General features: G+C 35.8%; 1 protein-coding gene across 1 annotated transcript in view; it reads right to left on the bottom strand.

Annotated features, from left to right (window-relative positions):
* The window catches only part of ITGA4 (integrin subunit alpha 4), a 78689-nt gene that overhangs the window by 46480 nt on the left and 10394 nt on the right, over positions 1 to 21815 (bottom strand). Inside the window, exons 3-10 of the mRNA XM_007114665.4 lie at positions 13293 to 13399; positions 13067 to 13196; positions 10722 to 10789; positions 9113 to 9242; positions 7835 to 7920; positions 7021 to 7083; positions 6792 to 6929; positions 3447 to 3558 (exon numbers count right to left, since the gene is read on the bottom strand). Coding sequence (XP_007114727.2) covers positions 3447 to 3558; positions 6792 to 6929; positions 7021 to 7083; positions 7835 to 7920; positions 9113 to 9242; positions 10722 to 10789; positions 13067 to 13196; positions 13293 to 13399 — 834 coding nt within the window. The remainder of the gene's footprint in view (positions 1 to 3446; positions 3559 to 6791; positions 6930 to 7020; positions 7084 to 7834; positions 7921 to 9112; positions 9243 to 10721; positions 10790 to 13066; positions 13197 to 13292; positions 13400 to 21815) is intronic.

Genomic DNA, 21815 nt, shown 5'->3' with positions numbered 1-21815 from the left:
TATCATCTATAAGTACTATAACCACAAGAACCCTTATTTTGAGCTCTAGGTTTTACTTTATTTGCAAAATGACTTCTGAATTAATTACTGTTCCAATGAAAGTAAAGTATCTGTTAAGGGTATGTTTTCACATAAGAAAACCAAGAGAAAAGAGAAACTATGAATAACATGGTTGCTTAAGTGCTATAAATACAAAGTACATATAGTACTGAACTATTAAGAAGGCCCAGATCAATTTAATTCCAAGCAGAAGATACTGAAGTATATTCGGTCTTCGGCTATCTTATACATAGATCCAAACTCTTACTTCCTAAGATGACACTTGGATCTATTATATAATATCCTAAAGTTCCAGCTATCACTACAGAAATAAGGAGAATACATGTTATTAATAATAATGTTTTTCCATGCCTATGCAACACCATTGGGGCAAAACAGAGAATAAACAGAGATATTTGACAACTGTTTTTACTTTCCATTTGAACATTTATTTCACTGTTAGTATTAACCATAACAATTATCATTAGTATGATCATAATAATCATAACATCAGCTAGCATTTATATACTGTTTACAATGCAGGCATTGCACTAGAGGCTTTACATACATAATTCATGTTATTCTCACATAATCCACTGTAACCCGTGTAACTCTCACAACAGCTCTATCAAATTCTTTTTGATCCTCACTTTTTATAGATGAGGAAACTGAGGCACAGAATGTAACTCACTCAAGGTCGCGGAGCCAGGATGTGGTAGAGTTGGGATTTAAACCCTGCAGTCTGGCTCCACAACCTGTGCTCTCCATCACTATGTTCTATAAAATCATCAACAATAAAGTTATGACCAACATTCTACCCTCCTAGCACCTGTTCCTCTTCTGTGTGAAAGAAGTGCTCAATATATTATTTGATAATATATAAGCATTTCAGGAGCACATAAAATAATACAGCATATAGTTTACAGTTGCAGAACTTTATTATGGTTCTGCTCAAAAAAATATTCAAACATATAGTCTAAAAGTCAGATGACAGGGCTCAACATAAAAAACCTACACCAAACAAAAGCATTTCATGGCTAAAATGCTATCATCTGTCTGTCTGGTCACATTGGTTGACTAGGTTTGTCTATTACCTATTTAACTTTCTCATACTTTTGATGAAATTTTTATGCTGGACTCTTGCCAAATTGATTGGTTATCTTCTTAGAAAATGGCTTGTTTTGCTTTTCTAAGGACACAGGAAATATATTCTAATTTTTTTCTTTTGAAGAACAATAAAAAAAATGATGTCATGAATGCCAAAATTACTGAGGTCTACTATGCAAAACACCACAAAGCTGTGCATAGTAAAAGGACATTAAGTCTGATTTGCATCTAAGACTGGAGAAGGAAGAAAAAAGAACAGGTGGGTTTTTCATCTCTTTTCTACACAATCCCACACACTCTGCCATGAACGTGAAGTAACTTCACTCATATCCCAGCAAAACAAACTAAGTTAGAAGATGGGGAAAAAGAATAGGGAATCACATAATGAAAAATTAAACACAGATGCCCTGCTGGCTCACCCAGGCAGATAGAGTGAGACAGTGGAATTAAAGACCTCAGTGAAGAGCTAGGGCACACTGAGCTTACTTCCAAATCAGCATGGTCTTGGCTAATATCTAAAATATAGAAAACACATAGCCATGGGCAAAGCAGAAATGCTATTCAGCCATAAAAAAGAAGGAAATCCTGTCATATGCAACAACCATCTGTGTATGTGCACATGAGAAATGAAAAATCATTCTCAAATATTTTAGTACATTCAAAAGAGTGAATACTCTTCCCCGGATGTGTCAATTAAAAGAGGATGTGGAAGGAATTATAAGTAAACAAAATAAATATTTTACTAAATGATGATTTTGTTTTTAAAAGAAAGAATTTTACTATTTTATATAATATAGATGAAATATCAAGGTGCAAAACCATATTTTTTTCACAGATATTTATTAGGTTGGGTCTAAATTTACCACTTATATAATGTTTATTTTTTCATGTCTTAATCTTATATTCCATTTGATTGTAAAACTATAAAAAGGAGTGCCACTACTTCCTTCATTTACATTCATGATGGCACATACTCTATACCTGGCATGGTACAACTGACAAAAAATAAGTCCTCAATAGATATCACAGAATTGCTGATTACTTGTGAAATGTAACATCATAATAACATTTTTTAGATATTTTAATGTAAAATTTTATGTGTAATCATAACCATAGAAATATATATGTATACTTTTTATCTGCTTTTGTTTTAAAAATAGTAAAATAAATCCAGAAATGGTAATATTTGTATACCAAATTACATTATCTTACATTCAAGAGGGCTCGCTGGAAGCATATATTCAATAACCAACTAGCTTTCTCCTTGTAGAATAACATATTTTATACATTTAAAGTAGAATGAAGCATTTAGGCATAAGAAGATATTAAGAAAGTAAGAATTTACAGTACTCTCTCACTTATGTCCAGTATCCAAGTAAGTTTTGACCTACTTCTACCATATACCAATTGCCAATGACCATATCTAGAAGACAATTCTGAGCCCTGAAAACATCGAATACTTATTTGCTGAACTTGAGGAATTATACACTCTCCCTTCAAACCCATTCATCATTTTAGGCACAGTTTTAATAGACTTAGTTACCACTTAGAACTAGAATGGAAAAAAAAGCAAATTTTAAGAGGGAAGGCTGGTAGAGACAGATATTTCAACAGCAGGACTGATATCTAGGCAACAGTCACAGTCCGTGATGAGACCATCTATTCCATTATTGAAACACACCCCTATCGAGTGGTAAATAGCCACTGTCCTTGAGTCTGCCAGTTGTCCCCTTACCACCACTCAGGACTCTCTCCTGGGATCCCCAAATCTTCCTACAACAGGGCAGCTGAACAAGGAAAGCCTGGCAGAGCAAGGGGGCTTTCAGAGCCCGGCTCCAGCTCTGTGGCCAACCTGTTGGGTTTTGTCAGCGTCTTTACTACACTGATAGTTAAATACTGTTATCCAGTGAGTCTGTGATGCACATTTTTTTCCCCACATTTTCACATTCCTGAAATCAGGGTCCTTGTTAAAATAGAAAAAAAGTGAGTCGCAGTTTAAGAGGCACCATTTTTTCAGGGGCACATAAAATAATGACTTATAATAAAACAACTTATAATCAATGGTGCCTTAGAATCAATGAAATAAGGTATGTTGAATACCATTCTTTATTAACAGTAGTAAGAATCAATAGCTGGCAACTGAGAAGAAATCAGGGATAACACTACAGAAAAAAACTTAGTATACCAGTCTGCCTCCATTTTCTATAGAAAGGCAAACAACATAAAACTCCAATTATATTCTTTTCCATGTGCCACTGTAAAAGTGGAAATCATGTACCAAATTGGATACTTTTAATTACCTTCAAAGCCATCATTATCAATGTCGCCAAGATTGACTATAGATTCCCCAAATCTGGCAGCATATTTGTCACTTCCAGTGAGCTCTATTTCCATTTCGTTCATTACTGCTCCCTAGAGAGAAAGGGGGAGAAAGGTGTCATTATAACACAACTTTACACATTATTTACTGTTGTAATTGGGTATGGATTTTTTCTTAATGCTTCAAACAGGTTGGACAAACTATAGCCTGAGCTTTAGTACACACATCTCAGTTCAATTCAATAAATATTTATCAAGTATGTCAACACATATAATAGCATGATTAGAGCTCAGAGGACAAAAATAAATTGCCAAACTCATGATCCCTAGCTTTGAAAATCCAATAAATCATTTTGATAATTCAATTTAGCAAATATTTAGTGAGTTCCTAGTAAAGGCAATGCACTGTGCAAAGACTGAATGGGTGAAAGGGGACAAGGCACTGTGTGTATAAGACACTCCCTTTCCTGAAGAAGCCCCCAGTTACAGAAAAGGCATAGTCCAAGCATGTAAATGACTTAGAAGTACAGACTGCTTTGCAATATCGACAAGCAAGGGGAGCATATCTAATTGTGAGAGCCAGCAGAGATTTCAAAAAAGGACGTAGTGGTCAAGGTGGCTACTGAAGGATGGGCAAAGTTTTGATATACAGAGAAAATAATCAGCAAAACACAAATTGCAAAGAATTTGGCTATAATCAACTGTATGTGCAATGAATGAGACCAAAAAAAGTCAGACTGTAGTCTTATGGGGTGGGACTTTGAAGGCTGGGAGAAATTTACTCTCCATTTGGAAAACAAGACAGAGCCACTGAAGGTTTCTGAGTTGAGGAGTGACACGACTGAAGCTGGCCTTGGTGATCTTTTTCCAGCAGCACTGAAGCATGGATTGGTCAACTGTTGTCTCTGAAGTTGGAAGATGAGTTATTACAATTAGACACTCAATAATGTTTCAACAGGAGCTGTTGCAGTAACAGCTGCCAGACGTCTTTCCAAACTCTGATCATGTCACTCCCTTGTATTAAAAACAAAACCAGGGCTTCCCTGGTGGCGCAGTGGTTGAGAGTCCACCTGCCGATGCAGGGGACGCGGGCTCGTGCCCCGGTCCGGGAGGATCCCACATGCCGCGGAGCGGCTAGGCCCGTGAGCCATGGCCGCTGAGCCTGCGCGTCCGGAACCTGTTCTCCGCAATGGGAGAGGCCATAACGGTGAGAGGCCCGCGTACCGCAAAAAAAAAAAAAAACAAAAAAAAACAAAAACAAACCCCATGCACTACTCATCATAGATCCTTCCCTCTTCTCAAACAAGACTGTTCATTCCCATAGCGCACACGTTCTTCCCCTTGTGAAGTGCCCTTCGCCTTTTATTTTCCTACTAAAAAATTCCTGTACTTGTTTTGCTCCTAGAGAAATGCCTAATTTAAAGAGCAGAAAGCAGAAGAGGCGAGGACGAGAAGGTGCAGACCTAAGACAACACAAAGGCACTGAAGTTCCAGGGGGAGAGTTTCAAGAAGTGGTGATCACTATTCTTCAAGTATTCTCCAGGCACAGAATGGTGACCAAGAGTTCAGTGGGGACCCCTGAGAGCTATTTTAGCAGAAGTAGGTGGAAGCCAGATTCATTCAAGTATCATTCTTTCTTGAGTTCATTCAAAAACAATTACTGAGCACCAACTTGTCCAGGACTCTTTCAAGCCCTGAGGAAACAGCAGTAAATAAAACAGATGGTTCCTCTCCACACAGTATCTACACTCCAATGGAAGAACCGACAGACAACAGCAAACCAAACCAATAAATATATAATATAACGTCAGGTAGTGGTTAGTGTCTTTTTTAAAGTTAAGAAACAGGAAGTTGGAAGGCAACAAAAGAAGAATAACTTATGCAAGAGGTTTTAAAAACTGAAATCAATTATAAAATTAACCCCAGCATTCAACAGCGATGCCCTCTCTTGACTGATGTAGAGGTGAGGGGCGAACAAGAGGATAGTCTAATGGGTAGATCTCCTCCCTTGCCCTTTAAGCAAAGGCAATTCACTTTTGTTTTTCATATTGGGATTGCTTAAGATTTCAGTGGGTAAAACATTTCTATTATTGCCTTACTTTAGGTATATATGCTACTGTTTAAACTGTTCTCAAAAACTTTAAAGAGAAAGAAAAATATTCAGCTAGCATAAGGAAGACCATTTATGAATAGGAAAATGTGAAATATCTATATAAGAAAAAGTAATGCCTGATTTCACTACTAATGAGATATGAATGATCACTTCATAGATGATATGCTTTTACTATTAAAATTAAGGTTTAAACAGTCTAGGAAATCCCAGCATGAAAATAACTTTCCTGCTCTATATTTGGAACATTAAGAATCTCCCAGCTTTGTAAGACTGAGTATTTTCTCTCTTAAATTGTAAAGAGTTTAGCCTGGTGCTTAATGTAAATACTTACTAAATGCTCTGAAACAACTGATTAAAAAAAATACCTTCTGGAAACAGATTTTACTTTGTTAAATCCCGAATGAAAATGCTGTGACTTAAGAAATGAACCAATTTTCTCACAAACCTGTTCTTGCTCTTAAAGAAACAGGCCAAGAAGACCCCATTAAGGCCCTATCAATTATTTCTTTTGATTTGATGCCAGGAAGATAGACTGTCAAGATAAGGCCAGCAGAACTCTATAAATTGAATTGTCAAGTGGTCAGTTTCTATTCCAAAACACCCCCCAGAATTGAAAACTCAACAATAAGCAAGTAAACACCTATTTCTACAACTACTGTATCTACTTTGGAATAAACTATGGCCATTTTACATTCTTATCAGGAATATAATCTATATAAATTGTGCAAATTAACATCTTATCAAAACATATCTTGTTTCCAATTGTTTTCAAATCAAGAAATTAAAACATTTCATACTTTATCTTCTACTTCTAGTAGTGTTTTATAATTACCAAATTACATAGGGACATTCACCATCAAACCAACAGGACATTCACATTTTTAGGGCTATATAAAAATCATTCTTTCAAATTAGAGTTGCATCATAATAAAACTGGAAGAAACTTCAACTACTTGAGTGAACACATACAAGCTGTGCATAGAGAAACTCCAGACAATTGATCTCATACTTTCGAGATATCAAAATGGGACAGTGGCCCATTCATCATCATATTCCATTTCATTATTAAAGCATCAGTATAATACCATAATTTTTACTTTCATCAGTAAAAGAAGCCTAAAAATCTATAGTCTCAGAACTTTGGAATACGAAAAGCATCAGTTTCAATCAAAATCCCATACATGGCTTCCAGCTTGCGGCCAGTCAGACTTACAGAGCCAGAGTTGATGTACACAAACACCCTTCCTTCCTCCCTGACGGTGCTCTGCACGGGAGCTCCCACAAGTAGGTCTGAGAAGCCATCTGCGTTGAGGTCCACGGCACAGATAGAAGCTCCGAAATAAGACCCAAGCTGCTCCAAGGCAAACCAGATCCAGTCATTGAGAAAAAAGCAGAATTACTCACCAAAGCCCTCAGTGATACCAAAGGTAGAGACATATTACCTTTTTACCTTTCATTTCATGTAAGATATTTAGTTCTTTTGCATCAATGCTGAATATGTATGCCTGCAATGGTGAAAAGAATACGGAAAGGTCAGACTGCTATCACATTAAAAATGTTTCAATCAAAACATTAATTTTCATAACTTGTAATTGCTCAAATATATTTTCAAAAAATCCTTTTCAGAGTGATACAAAAGGTTTAGGGAACCAAGTTCACATTAAGATGCCTTCCCTGAAAAACTACCTTCTCAGGAACAATCTTACTGTTTCCTTAGAGAGCACAGAAAATACATATAGCTGTTTCACTTCCTTGTACAGCAGAAACTAACACAACATTGTAAAGCAATTATAATCCAATTAAAAGAAAAAAAAAAGAAAATGTTGTTTGTCTCAATCTTCAAAGTAATGTTCATGCAGCAATATAACAAAAACTAGAACGAGAAATAACATTTTGTTCTTTCTAGTCTTACCACAATTGTACCAGGAATGTAGCTGCCTTGATTTGCCTTCAGCTATAAACTTATTAACCAATAAATATATTCCTTGGAGACCTTGAGACAATTCTATCTCAGAAACAATTACTCATAGGAAAGAAGAGCCTCATTTGATTTACGTAGTCTTCCTGAAAGCTTTCCTGCTCAATTTCATCTAAAAGCCATACGACTTTCACCCCTTTTACCACTACATGCAGCACACTGCTCATCGTTTCCAGCTTCACTGCTTAGAATTTTTGCAATTCCTCCTGTAATATCTTGTTCTCTCATGCAATCTATATGAACCTTTTTGAAGAAATAAATATAAAAATGTAACTTACTTTACCAATCTGTTCATGTTGAGGGGCTCCTCCAACTACTTCGGTAGTGTGTCGACTCCGAAAATGACCGGCTCCAACTGAGTATCCTTCAAGAAAATGGAGACAAGTATGAGAATCATCATTCGCAATGGGAAAATTCATTATCATAAATCCACTTATAGAATGGAGCATAAATCCATTCATAATTAAATGAGACTGAACTCAAAATGACTACAGTACATAGAGTTTTAAGAATATTTAGAATAGCAATACTCAAAATTGGTTATTATATGCTTTAAGCAATTATTAATCTGTGTGTTAATATGGCTTATATGTTTAACTCTTAGAAACTAAAGACAGCACCTTTACATGTGGTTTGTTAGTCTCTGTATATTAGGACATGGTAGTTTCTACAATTACAACAGAAATATTTTAGCGTATATAAAATATAACATTTTGAACTTTAAGTAAAAAAAAAAGTCTTCTTAAACTTCAACTTTCCTTGCCCTGAAACCTTCCTATTGTGATAAAACTGTATGATTACACAAAAGGTAAAATATTCTTATTTTATTATGTGATAAAAGGCATAATACTAAGTTACATTTTTCAAATAATGTTTCAAGATATCCTTCAACCATAAACAAGTAAATGCTGAACTGTAAATGAATTCCCTCCATTTAAAAATAAATTCCTTCTGTATGAATGGGGGGAGTTCACTTCAAATGTGAACAGCCTATACTCAGAAATAATTACAATAAGAATGATAAAAATAATTATGCTCTGGGAAATATTCTAAGAACTTATGAGGCAAAGGTCAATGGACCGTTTTTAGACCCATAGTCTTCATAATGTTACCCATTGTCTAGAATGCTGTCTTCAGTCCCACTGACTCTAAGTTGGTCCTTGAAGAAACTACACTTACTCATCCATTCATGATTAAATGAGTTAATTCATGTAGAGTGCTTACAAAAGTTCCTAGGAGATGACAGACACTCAGTAGATGCTATCTTTATAATAACAAGTTGACTGCATAAGGATATAAGCTTACAAGTGATTTTGCAAAAGAGGAAGCTAAACCAGGAGTTCCAGTATAAGAATTATATATTGATGATAAGTTACATACGTAAAATATTAAGTTAACTGAAGTTTCAGAGACTATATCCTTAAAAAGGGAGTTTCTGAAATGGCTTTTTAATTACTACTGGCCATTTTGATCTTTTGAAGATACAATTTCCCTTATTTATAATTACTAGTATCTGTAAGGCAGAGATAATTCGAGTTTGTCCATTTTTATAGTACCTAAATAACTTCCAAATTTCACTTGATTGTGTTTGTCTAAAAAAGCTTTGTATTTATTTGTAGTTATATTGTAGACGAAAAGAGAGCCGGTCCAATAGGATGATCCTGGAGCTCCCATCACAATTAAGTCCTGTAAGAAAAAAAAAATTTATCATCATTTAAAAGTTTAATCTCACCACCCAAAACCTCCTCCAGATACATGCTTTAAGTAAATAGTGACAAAAATACATTTTTATAAATTTCTGAAATGTAAGCATTTTATGAGTTTAAAAACACATCAAAAAAGCCAGAGAAGCTAGCTAATGAATTTTCACCTAAAATGAGAATTTCAGAGAAGAAACGCTGAAACTCTCACTTCATGCTCATCAGCGGACTTTAAAATCAAAGGTAGAAGCACTGAACACTAGAGTAAGCTTTGGGGAGAAAGGCAATGTGGTTTTCTATTAAAGTAAACCCTATCAGGGTAACTCATTAGTGCTCATTACAGAGATAATTGTGTGTTGCCAAAGAGTAAAAAATGGACTTAATTTATTTCAATTTGCAAAAAGCTAATGAATAGGTTCCTTAATAATGTTAGCTTGGAAAAAAAAAACAACTCAAATGAAATTGGGGCATACTTGATGATAAACGTAGGAATTTAGAAGAAAGGAAAGAGCAGACACTTGTCTGGTGAAATATGAAAATTTTTCAGCAGTTAAAGCTATGTAACATTTCTAAATTTCCTAAACAATCCAAACTGGAAAAAAAAGGTCAATTTAAATATAAAGAAAGCAAGCATTATTATTTTTCCATACTAGGCAATATTTAAGGAAATTGTTAACCCAAGGCTTGATACAACCTGTCTACAAAGATTTAGAAAACATTCATAACTTCACAATGGGTTGTTGAGAGAAACTGGGAGATTTAGGAGTTGAGTACAATTGTGATCTTTCACTGTGTATGTGATAGTGTTAGAAAAAGAATAATAGAGTTTGGGACCATATCTCATTTAAGAGGATATTATTAAGTTCTTAAATCTCCCAGTTCTCACACTTCTAATGAAAAGTGTTAACTCATACGCTTCCTCGCCCCCCCAATTTAATAACTAAATATAACATACCTAGATATTTTCAATGCTTAAATTAACAAATAACTACAGCTACTTTTGATTTCTATTAAATTCTTCATAAAAGTAACCAAAAGTAGCCAACTAAATATTAATATTTTATCAATACATATGTCGAATATTGAGTGGTGAAAATTAAGTTCTATTACACTCAAATTTAAGAGACATATTATTTGGGTATTATACAATTTTTTCTTCAAAGCATAATATCAATCTTCTAAGTCAAATTAAAATTCTATATGTAGGGCTTCCCTGGTGGCGCAGTGGTTGAGAGTCCGCCTGCCGATGCAGGGGACGCGGGTTCTTGTCCCGGTTCGGGAAGATCCCACATGCCGTGGAGCGGCTGGGTCCGTGAGCCATGGCCACTGAGCCTGCGCGTCCGGAGCCTGTGCTCCGCAACGTGAGAGGCCACGACAGTGAGAGGCGTACCGCGTACCGCAAAAAGATAAAAAAAAAAAAAATTATATATGTAAACATCCATAGCAGCTATTTTGGGACAATTACCTCTGTGTAAAAACTAGATATTCCAGCTTGACATGATGCAAAATTTTCTCCAAATTTTCTCACATAATCTAAAATAAAGTAGAAAAACAATTCACGATTTCATTTTAAAACACAAAATCTGCATAACTTTGTTTATTTATAAATCCTTATAAGTATACCTTTTAAGAGCTCTTTTACAGTATTATTTAAAAAAATAGTAAGTGGTAAAATTTAAGGTCACAAATCTCTTCCATGTTGATCTTCAAAATATCCTTGTGAAATAGCAATAGAAAAATCTACCCAGCCTCTTTTCCATGGGAAGAACATGCAGCATACACTCAAAAAGCTGTCAGGTGAGTATCTAAGACAGAGGTAGGATTTGTGGCTTCTAGTTCAGGTTTCCATTTAAAATAGGCTTCCTAGATTTTTGCCTGGCTGAAAATAAGAGTCAAGATCTGCATGGAGATGGAGGGTCTCTTCTTACAAAGCCCTCATGAATGGTTGCTTTGTAAAACTTACTAGGGGCACAAAACTTGCTTTTCCTGAAGAACTGACATAAGTAAACCTCTATGAAGATACAGGACCACATCTTCGTTTTGGCTTTGCTAACTAGAAACGTTAAATAAATTGCTAAGTCATTTATAATGACCACTCCCTCTCATGCTTTTTCATTCCTTTTTATATCTTCTCTGGTCTTATATACATTTTTTTATTTAAAAAAATTACCATAATTTTAGGTGTCTTAGGTTTCTTCCATCATGTTTTTTTTTTCATAGAATGTGGCTAGGTATATGTTTATACATATATTTATTTATATATATATTCATACATACATATATATGTATATATATATTTTTTTGGGGGGGGTGCACATTGCCATCCATGGACATTGGATGTCCATGTACAAAGTCACCCAGAGAACACATGAGAAAATGTACAGGACTGAAATCTACACCCAGGGAGGCACCAGCATTTTGTGAAGGGACCAGCCAGCATCAGGACAAGAGTTGCAGAACATTAAGCAGTCAAATGCATCACTTCACACCAGCAGAATAGTCAGAAGTGGTTGCTGGGGCGATTAAAAGCCCCAGACATGGGGCCAGCTATGTGGGGAGGGGTGCTGCAGTTGAGGGGTGTCTTTAGCTTGCATCTCTACTAGACTGTCCTTTGACAGGTTTCCTTCAGCCTATACAGCTAATTCCTATTGTCAAACATTTGCACACTTGATTTTAAAGGGAACCAAGTTCACAAGGGAAAAGGCCTCATCTGAACTGGAGATTATGACTCAGGCTGGTCAGGTTTGCATTATGGAGAGACTGCAAGAACCCAAATGACCATGAAGGCCACTACAGCCAGGGAGAGAGGCCTCTAATGTGAAATGTTTTAAAGTGTAAACCATAAACTATTATGAAAAAGAGGATAATAGCTAGAGTAAGTTTTACTGCAATTGAGAAGTTAAAATTCACCTTTTATCTTCTTGGCATTCAAAGGCAAATTAGGAATATAGATGATATAATCTTTTCTATTATATCAAATTCCAGGGAGGAAAGACTCCAATATTAATAAAACCAACTCAATTTGCATACTTGCTCCAAGTTTTGTCAAGTAATAGAAATTTCCTTTGGACACTGGGATAATCATTTTGGTTAGAAAAACTGGAACTTGGCATTCATATATATTTTATTCTTTCCAAAGACACATTTTCAGAATTTTAGTTCTGTTGCAGTTATCATTTTTTCAATACTCTGTTGACATTTACCTCTAACTTTGCTCATTTCAGTTTATGTCCTAGCTCTGCATGCACTAACCATGACCTAAAATTTTTATGGGAAAGACCTTTCAAATTGAAGATACCAATCCCTTGCAATTTCAAGGAAAACAAGTAAATTTGAGGAAATAAAAAAGACAGTGAGTGGGAAAGATCTGCTTACATGTATACTTTGAATCTTTCTAAATCTTGTTGGAAGCTAAAGGCAAAGCAAGAAACTTAAACAATTTTCTTGCTTCTGATCATATTTTTCAATCTATTTCATGATTTTAAGTGTCCTGCACTTGCTGGGCATTAGACTCACTTATACTGAATAGAAAATATATTTAATGCTAAAGTGGGAATGCTAAACTAGATGCTAGAATTATTCAAATTAAATTGTAGAATTCCTAGTCCTAAAAACACAGTACATTTTTTAATTAAAACAACTGCAATTGGGTAAAAAAGGAAATAATACTCTGAGTAGTTAAAGGAAACATAGCTATTTCAAAGATCCTCCCACCCCAAACCAAACATCCAAAACTGAAAATTGAAGAAAAAATTTTAAAGGCATTCACTTATTTCTCTTGATTCAGTTAATATCAAAACCATGCCTTACCTTGATAGCATGGAGCTATTCTTTTACTCAGCTCTGTTCGTAAATCAGAGGGCATTCCATAGCAAACACCCGTGGGGAGCTTATTTTCATTCTTTATGTAAAATATATTTTTCCATCTATGCCCACAAGTCTGAATAAAACATAAAAGTAGACCACATGATGTGAAAGTCACACCCAGGGTATCTGATTTCACGATGTGATCAGTGGACTAATTTCAATAACCTACCACGATGGAGCCATTTTCTCCTGGCTGTCTGGAAAGCGTGACCCCCAACCATTGATTGTCTCTCTCCTCCAAACAAGTCTTTCCACAAGGTTCTCCATTAGGGCTACCTACAGCATTTGAAAATAATTTTATCATCAGTTATCTTGAAAACAATATTATTCTACAAGAGCAAACAAACACGCATGCTTTTCCCCAGTGTTTTTTCCTTCAGCCCTCTGTGGAATGCCCCCTTTCCCTGCTTCCCTGTCATCATACATTTGGTGCACATTGATGGGGTAACCGTCAGTTAATCTGTGCCAACATAATTGTTCTCTCACAGGTGATTTTTGTTTGTAGAAATGCCCTCTGACTGGTAACACCAAGAAGAGATGGTCTTGATATAGGAGATAGCTAACCAACATGACTAAGAGAGGGGAAACCAGTTTAAAACAACATTGGCTGTGCAAGTCCAACTGCATTGTGTAATACTTGGCAAAGAATGTCATCTTTGTTTTGATCATTTATCTAGCAATGTAAGCAACATTTTCAGAGCCCTTTTTTTAAATGTTTCTTGTACTGAGACATTAAGAATAGAAGGACTACGATATGGTCCGCAGCATTTAAGTCACAGTTTGTTGAAGCTGGAGGTGATGATTGAGCATGTGGAAAGCAGCTGTGTATAATTAACATACTAATAATGCCAGCATTTAAAACAAACTGCCCTATGGTTTACATTTAGTGGATTGTGACGTTTTCAACAAAGAAAAAAAGACTTTGAAAAACTGGATTATTTTAGTAAAGAAAAAACTTCAATAGGCACTTTCACAAAGGCATGAATAGCCAGAAAGCCAAAAATAAAATATTACACACGGGTAATACTTCTAAACTGTGCAAGAAAAAGTGATTATCCCAGTGATTTTTTTTTTTTTGTTAAAGTGACTTATTTGCTTTGTAGCTGGGATCCTGTATTAAATGTGCTTTCAAGTAAGTGATTTTGGGGGAGAATAAGATGCACTATATTAAGATTCCTTTTGCTATTTCCACTCACTTCAATTGCCACATGACAGTTCCATTCCAAAGGCAGATAAATACATTTGCATCGATTTGACTGGATAGGGACATGGAACTTTTTTTTTTTTAACTTAATTTTGGTACCAAGTTTTCATACATTGATAAGGACCACACACTAAATCATCAAGCACTTATAACCTTGACCCCTAGATAATGCTTCCTGGGCAAACTCAGAATACCTTCATAGATGAGGTTAGTATTAGAAAGTGAAATTATCTGCATTAAGTCTCCTGGGTAAGAGAGATTTTAAGGAGTGTGGAAAGATGTTTGTGCATACATTTTATGAACATTTGTTCGTTCTCTTAAAATGTTGTTCAGGACAAACCAACCCTTCAACACAGCTAAACTGAAGAAAGTTTCCTAGCCCCGTCTCTGGAGATTGATTTAATTGGTCCAAGTGAGGCCCTGATTACCCCAGGCGATTCTCATGATCTGGAACATTGTTACGATGGTATATGGATAATCTTTTTTTGGCCAATTTTCTTGGAGAATAGTAATGTCAACTCCCACCTATTGGTAGTGCCCGCCAAGAACATGAGACAGAGGAGTACAACTAAGGATCTGTCTGGAAAAAGAATGCTGGGGTTGATTAGCAATGTCTACTTGGAATGGGAAGGGGATATTGCGGCAGCCCAAACCTTGATCAAGGATGGTCCAGGTGGAAGCATAAGGTTTCTATATTCAAGTTAATAAAGAAAGGAAGGAATAAGGGAGAGGGAAGGGAAAGACAATTATATTGTAGTACTGAATGGGTAATGTCTAACATAGAAAGTTGTTACTGTGGCTACACAATGCCAACGTCATTGAAAGAAAGTGAAAGAATGACAAATAAATTTTAATTTTCATTGTGATGCAAATTTCAGTTAGACTTTTTACTAAAATTGCCAGTTGCTTTTTTTTTTTACTAATGTCAAAAATAGATGATAAATGGTAGATTCGTCTACCTGAAGCTGAAGTTATTATTTATCCCAATAGATACTTCAACAAAGTATCTTCTCTGAAAATACCAAAGTCTTTCTAAAATTATAGTCAACACTCAGTTAACTAAGCAATTGTGCAGGAGGAAAATTAAGGACAGGAGAGGACAGAGTTCACAAATAACACATTATCTCTGTTAAAATGTGGTATATTTCATGGACAGTTTCATTAAGATTACGGCAAATATTTAGAAACAAATTTACTGTTCTAGAGATGCCACCCCAATGTTTAAAAACATATAATAGTATGTACGTAGTAAACATACAATAGTTTAGAACCAAAAAATACCATGTAAATTGCTGAAGAAAATGGCCCAAAAGTTCTTATGCACAAAAATTGTGAATTGTCATCTGTTTTTAGCTGAGCTCTCTTGTTTGTAGATTTTAAAATGAAAACTAGAGAAACTCTTGTGTTATAAAACTGTTTTCTGTGTCCACAGATTATTCCCCATTGCATCCTTTCTGTTTTAGTTTTAGCCTCACCAGGTGACATCACAATGTCATCACTGCTCAGATTCTCACACTTAGAGTCACACACTTAGATAACTCTAGTAAGTGGACAGACATACAGACTCACGCTTATATAGGTTTCTTCTTTCCACTTCCTAATACCGCTTCTGCCACAGAGCAGCACCCAACAGCAAAGAGGTAATTTCAGCACTGGTTACAAGACAAAATCAGTTCAAAGAACAGCCTACTGATCTGGGTCTTCATTTCTAGCAACTTTTCACCTTTACTTCTGTAATGACTGCAGAATCTTGGCAGAGAGGTCAGCCCTTCACATCACCAGCTTATGCTCAGGGCTCCTCCAGAGCTTTGCCTTAACTTCCTTGCTCTGGAGGCCACGCCTTTTCTCGTGGTTCTCAGCCCTGACTGGACATGAGGATCACCTGGGGTGATGGTGGGGGAAAAGTTTGGAACAAATACTGACACCTGGTCCCACTCCCAGAGGCTCCGATTTGATGTGCCTGGGTTGAGACCCAGACATCAGAATTTTTCAAACAGCTCCCCAGTAACAGTAGTGTGCAGCTGGGCTTGTGAGCAACTGCTCTGCAATGTACATGGTTATGCCACTTCCTGTGTTATATTTGAAAGGAACTACTCCATTTAGAAAATAGTAGTAATACCTTTTTGCCCTCCTTGGTTTCACCTAAATATTGTAATAGGATATCAAATATTAAGCCAATTTTCTTCATGTGGAAATACAGCATTTCTAATTTGGTCAAAAATGAAGATTATTAGAACTGTCATGAGAAAGCTAATTCTCATGAATTTCCCTGACAGAACACCATAAATAAATGCAGATTATCTTTATATTTTATCCAAATGTCATGCTGAAATTATTTATAATCTGGTTTTCAATTCAGCTCATACATTACTGATCTAAACTCAGAAAATCAAATCAGCTTCATAATTGAAAAAAGTACTTTACATGGTTTAACATAAAAGAGGTCAGAAGAAATTAACATGTGATAATTTTCCATGCTTTTATATAACTAGAATGACTAATTCTTAGCACAGTTGAATGCATTTTCCCAGCAGAGATTAAAAATATAAAGCACATAAAAACCATACCCCTTATATTAAAAATTAAGCCCATCCTTCTCTTTCCTTTTTTTTCTCTTTCGATTTTCATTTGGGAAAGAAAATATAAAGATGTATGCTTACTATTCAGTTTTCATTTCCACTTATTGATTTTGTTTCAGTGCATACATGAGTATATAAATGTGAATAAGCAGTAATTTTGATAGATGGATACAAAGGATGTTAGTACAAAGCCAATTAGGTACATCTTTACCACTTTCCCCGGCTTTGTCTTTTTTGCTCTTATTCACATCATCTGTTTTAGTGCCATTTTTCCAAGTGCCAAAATGTGACAGAGACTACGGAAAACTAGATATTTGCTCTTGATTGTCACCTCCATGGGGGCAGACTGACTATTTTGTTGACTGTGGCATTCCCACAGCACAGAACAGGGCCTTACATGCAGTAGGCAGGAACAAAATATTTGCGGAGGGAGGGAATTCTGAAACCCCTTATACCACCACAAAATCCTCTACTAGAGGATACTACTACAAAATTTTCACCAAAGTCTCAGGGATCTAAGCTTTGGAGAGGTCTTCTTCCTTCTCTACTATTCTCTCCTACTTCCAAAATATTAGTCCCTTAAGTTTTAAGACAGTAACAGATGGTCTGAAGGAAAACAGCGTTTGCAGGTTTGAAGAGCTTTACAAAGTGCGATATGTGAGTAGGATGATTTAGGACTGAGAATTAGCTGAGCCTCCAGGAAGTGCCTGTCTCAGAGGGGTTCTGCAAGGATTTTTGAGGACTAAATGAGGTATATGTGAAGGGCTCGGGCTAAAGCCTGGCAGAGAAAGCAAGAACACATTAGCTGATGTTGACATTATTATATTAAGGATTAAGCTAAAGATACGATTAAGCTGCACATATGTCATGGTATATATCCTCCTCCATAACAAATTTGTGGCTTATCAATGTCAGCGAGCCCTTACCATACACATTAACTCATTTATTTCTCACAGTAGCAGCAGAGGACAGTGTTATCAATCCCATTCTACAGGTGAGGAAATAGAATCTTAAAGAAGTAAAGTGATTTGCCCAAATCCATGGGGCTGGTAAATAGAAAAGATTAGAATCAAAAATCAAAACCTTTTATAATGAAATACTGCCATTTGCAGCAATATGGATGGACCTAGAGATTATCATACTAAGTAAAGTAAGCCAGACAGAGAAAGACAAATATCATATGATATCACTTATATGTGGAATCTAAAATATGATATAAATGAACTTTTTACACAACAGAAACAGACTCACAGACACAGAAAACAAACTCATGGTTACCAAAGGGGAAAGGGCGGGGAGGGATAAATTAGGAGTTTGGGATCAGCAGATACAAAATACTACATATTAAATAAACAACAAGGTCCTACTGTATAGCACAGGGAATTATACTCAATATCTTGTAATAAACCATAATGGAAAAGAATTTTTTTAAAAAGGAAATCAAAAGCTTTTAGAAATTGAAGATCTAAAAGTAGTTACTTTCTACTAATCTGGAGTATATACAATAGAACTGTACATATATTTCAGACATATGAATTATCTGGATAAATTTTACTTTCTAAACCTTTTTTTTCAGCTGAAAATGTGTAAAATATCACAAGTCTGCCCACAGACTACACAGTCAACTTTCTAGTGTTCACAAAATATGTTACTTACTTGGTCCCTATCTTACCCTGACCTTTTCCTCAACTGAGATCAGTTCTCAGTATTTTGGCATTTCTACTGAGGAAGGATCAAGGGGAAAGACCAGACTCAAAGGTCTTCTTTCTGTAACCTTTTGACAGCTTGCGTGACACACTCTGTGGGTAGGGGAGCCTGGGACTTCTGGATGCAATGACAAGTTTGGTTTATCTGCTTGCGTCGCTGGGCTGTGGCTTCATCAGTTCAGACGTGATTGGGGCTCTCAGACTGGCCTTCTGGCTACTAAGACAACACATGCATTTATCTGATCTTTCAAAAGATGTGACATCATTTTCAAGTTTCAGAAAAATAGTGAAAGACCTTACTTCCACCAATTACTTTTTTTTTTAACGTGAAGCTCTCTTCCACTGAAAGATGAGTCCTGTATTTTCAAACTCTTCCACTAGAAATTCTTCTGAAATAATCCTGAAAAATAAATGACCCTTGTTCTATTCTATGTTCTATAAAGATTCTATAAAGACTCTATGAAGATTCTATGTTCATTCATGCAAGATATCGTTATTTGTAGAAGCAATAATTACCAAGTGAAAATAATCATACAATTCCTTCATTTGCCAAGATTCAGAATATAGAAAAAACATATGGGATTAAAAGCAAACAAACCAATTCAAATATTACCAGATTACAAGGCTTACCACTGGAGGGTTTTACAGAAAATGTAAAAGACTGCCTGGCATACAAGACTGCCTGGCACCTAGTAGGTGTTCGTTAAATGGTAAATGCTTCCCCAGGGTACCCACACTGCGTTGATGTGGACACACCAGCAGAGGGAGCTCACAATGCTGTGAGGTTGGATCAGCAGCCTTCCTTCAGCTCTTTAAGCCAAATGGCCCCTTGTTTTTGTTTCTTATCAGACACTAATTACTATTAAATTCATTACATTATTTATATTATATTAAACTGTGTACTTTTCCCACACATCTAATAAAATGTGGTGGAGATGTTTCTGAAAGGTAACAGTGATGTTCATGAATTTAACAGCAATAACAATAACTTGGAGTAATGAAAAGTGAAATACCCAAGTTTTACAGGAGATACGGGACATGAAAGGACTAAATTTCCAAGACCATTTCCTCCAAGTCATCTAGGGGCAAACAAGAGTCAAAATATCAAATTAAACATCAAAATTAGAAACCATTCTCGAAGGTTTTTTTTTCTGAAAAAATATGTTTAAGCCTCATATTCTCCGACTTCCTAATAAAAATCTGATAATGGTTGATAATCATGCTCAATTTATGTGAGAAACAGCTCCTATAACCACAGGCCTGAAAAAGCCAGCTATTTAAGTCCTCTATTTCATTTTATTTTAATTACATTTTTAATTTAATAATTGTATTTATTTTACTGTGTTGTATTTAGGAAGAGAGTTCCACACAGAGGTGAACAAGTTCTGGCAGCAGAGGCAAGCTTGATGGTTGCAATTTTATGAATCTGAGTTGATCCTGAGACATCACTAGACTTCAGAACCCTAGAAAACCATCCTGCTTGTGAGCTTGAACCTAAGATTGGGGTTTCCTCCAGGTGCCTTAGGCCCAAACTTCTTTAAATTCCTACAGAAAACCTATACAAGTATTTTTACTAAGTACAGCAGAAAAATGTACAGCAACGGATATATTTGCTGTGTATAATTTAAAGAAGGAATGTTTTCTTACAATAATTATACAATTATTTATATAATAAATAACACATTATATGCTTTCCATGTGCCAGGCACACTTTTTTTTTTTTTTTTTTTTTTTTTGCGGTACGCGGGCCTCTCACTGCTGGGGCCTCTCCCGTTGCAGAGCACAGACTCCGGACGCGCAGGCTCAGCGGCCATGGCTCAGGGCCCAGGCCGCTCCGCAGCATGTGGGATCTTCCCGGACGGGGGCACGAACCCGTGTCCCCTGCATCGGCAGGCGGACTCTCAACCACTGCGCCACCACGGAAGCCCCAGGCACACTTTTAATACATGTAAACATGTATATTAAGTCATTTAATTTTCGTTATATCCCTATGAGGCAGGTATTATTATCATTATCCCAATTTCACAGATGGAGAAGCTGAAACAAAGGGAGATTAAGCATCTTGCCCAAAGTCACACTACTTATAAGGGGGGAAGGAAGGATTCAAACCCATACTGTCATCCACCACCCTACACCACTTTACAATGATTTGCTATTAGTGCTTTTCACTGTTAATCAGGGAATGAATCCAAGTATCAACATTATTAATAATCTTATTCTAATTCTATTTCTATAATAACTTATTATATAACATTGACTTCCAACATTAGAAAATAAGGAAAGAAAATTCTCTACTTCCACGGTTTTCAATTAACCTCTTAGACTTAAGCATTCATTTGAAAAAGTATCACTAATATATAGATACCATTTTGAGTGTCTTTGAAACAAGAATAATGCAAAAATGTAAACAGAAAACAAACTCCAGGGAAACCTGCCCTCACTTAATGCTCAGTGGTCAATAGTGAAGTTCTGGGCCTGGTTTTGGAATTCACAGGGTAGGATGGAGGAGGAGGTCAGGCTAATAACAAGGTTTAAAAATGTGTGAGAAAAGTAAAAATCAGTCAGGGAGTCCAAGGCATCATTCTGTACCAATCAATGTAGTATCAGACTGAGACGAGGGGTTACCGATAACAGAGGACATCTTTTCATTCAAAGTTTAACTGTGGGATAAGATGTTGCAGAGACAATGATTTGCAGACAAAATAATGATATTCTAATAAATACTAGAAAATGGTCACAAGAAACCAGAGAATAGCACTGGGGTGAGGTAGACCTAGAAAGATTTCACAGAGGGTAGATATTGACAAGAGACTTCTACAAAGGGTATCATTTTAAAAGGACATGTCTAATCCACTTCACAAAATATTTCCTGCAAAAGAGATTTGATAACGAAATCTATACTCTTACTACTTCTGAACATATTCATTGAGAATTACAGTATTTCATATAAATTATATGAAAAAGATTTCAAATCATTAAAAAAAATTCTTGGGGATAAACTGAGAGCATCAGAACCAACACACTGCATTACTGAGCACAGTTCTGTCACTTGCAAGTCCACTTCCATATTTAATTTGATATCTCCAGCTCTTCCTAAAATTAAAATCCCCTTGTTTTAAAGACAGTCAGTTTCAAGCTTCCTCTCTCAGGAGTGTGTATTCTTTTTTTTTTTTTTTTTTTTTTTTTTTTTTTTTTTTTTTTTT

The sequence above is a fragment of the Physeter macrocephalus genome, chromosome 2 (assembly GCF_002837175.3).
Source record: "Physeter macrocephalus isolate SW-GA chromosome 2, ASM283717v5, whole genome shotgun sequence".
NCBI classification, from domain to species: domain Eukaryota; kingdom Metazoa; phylum Chordata; class Mammalia; order Artiodactyla; family Physeteridae; genus Physeter; species Physeter macrocephalus.
This window is presented reverse-complemented; position numbering and strand designations above follow the sequence as displayed.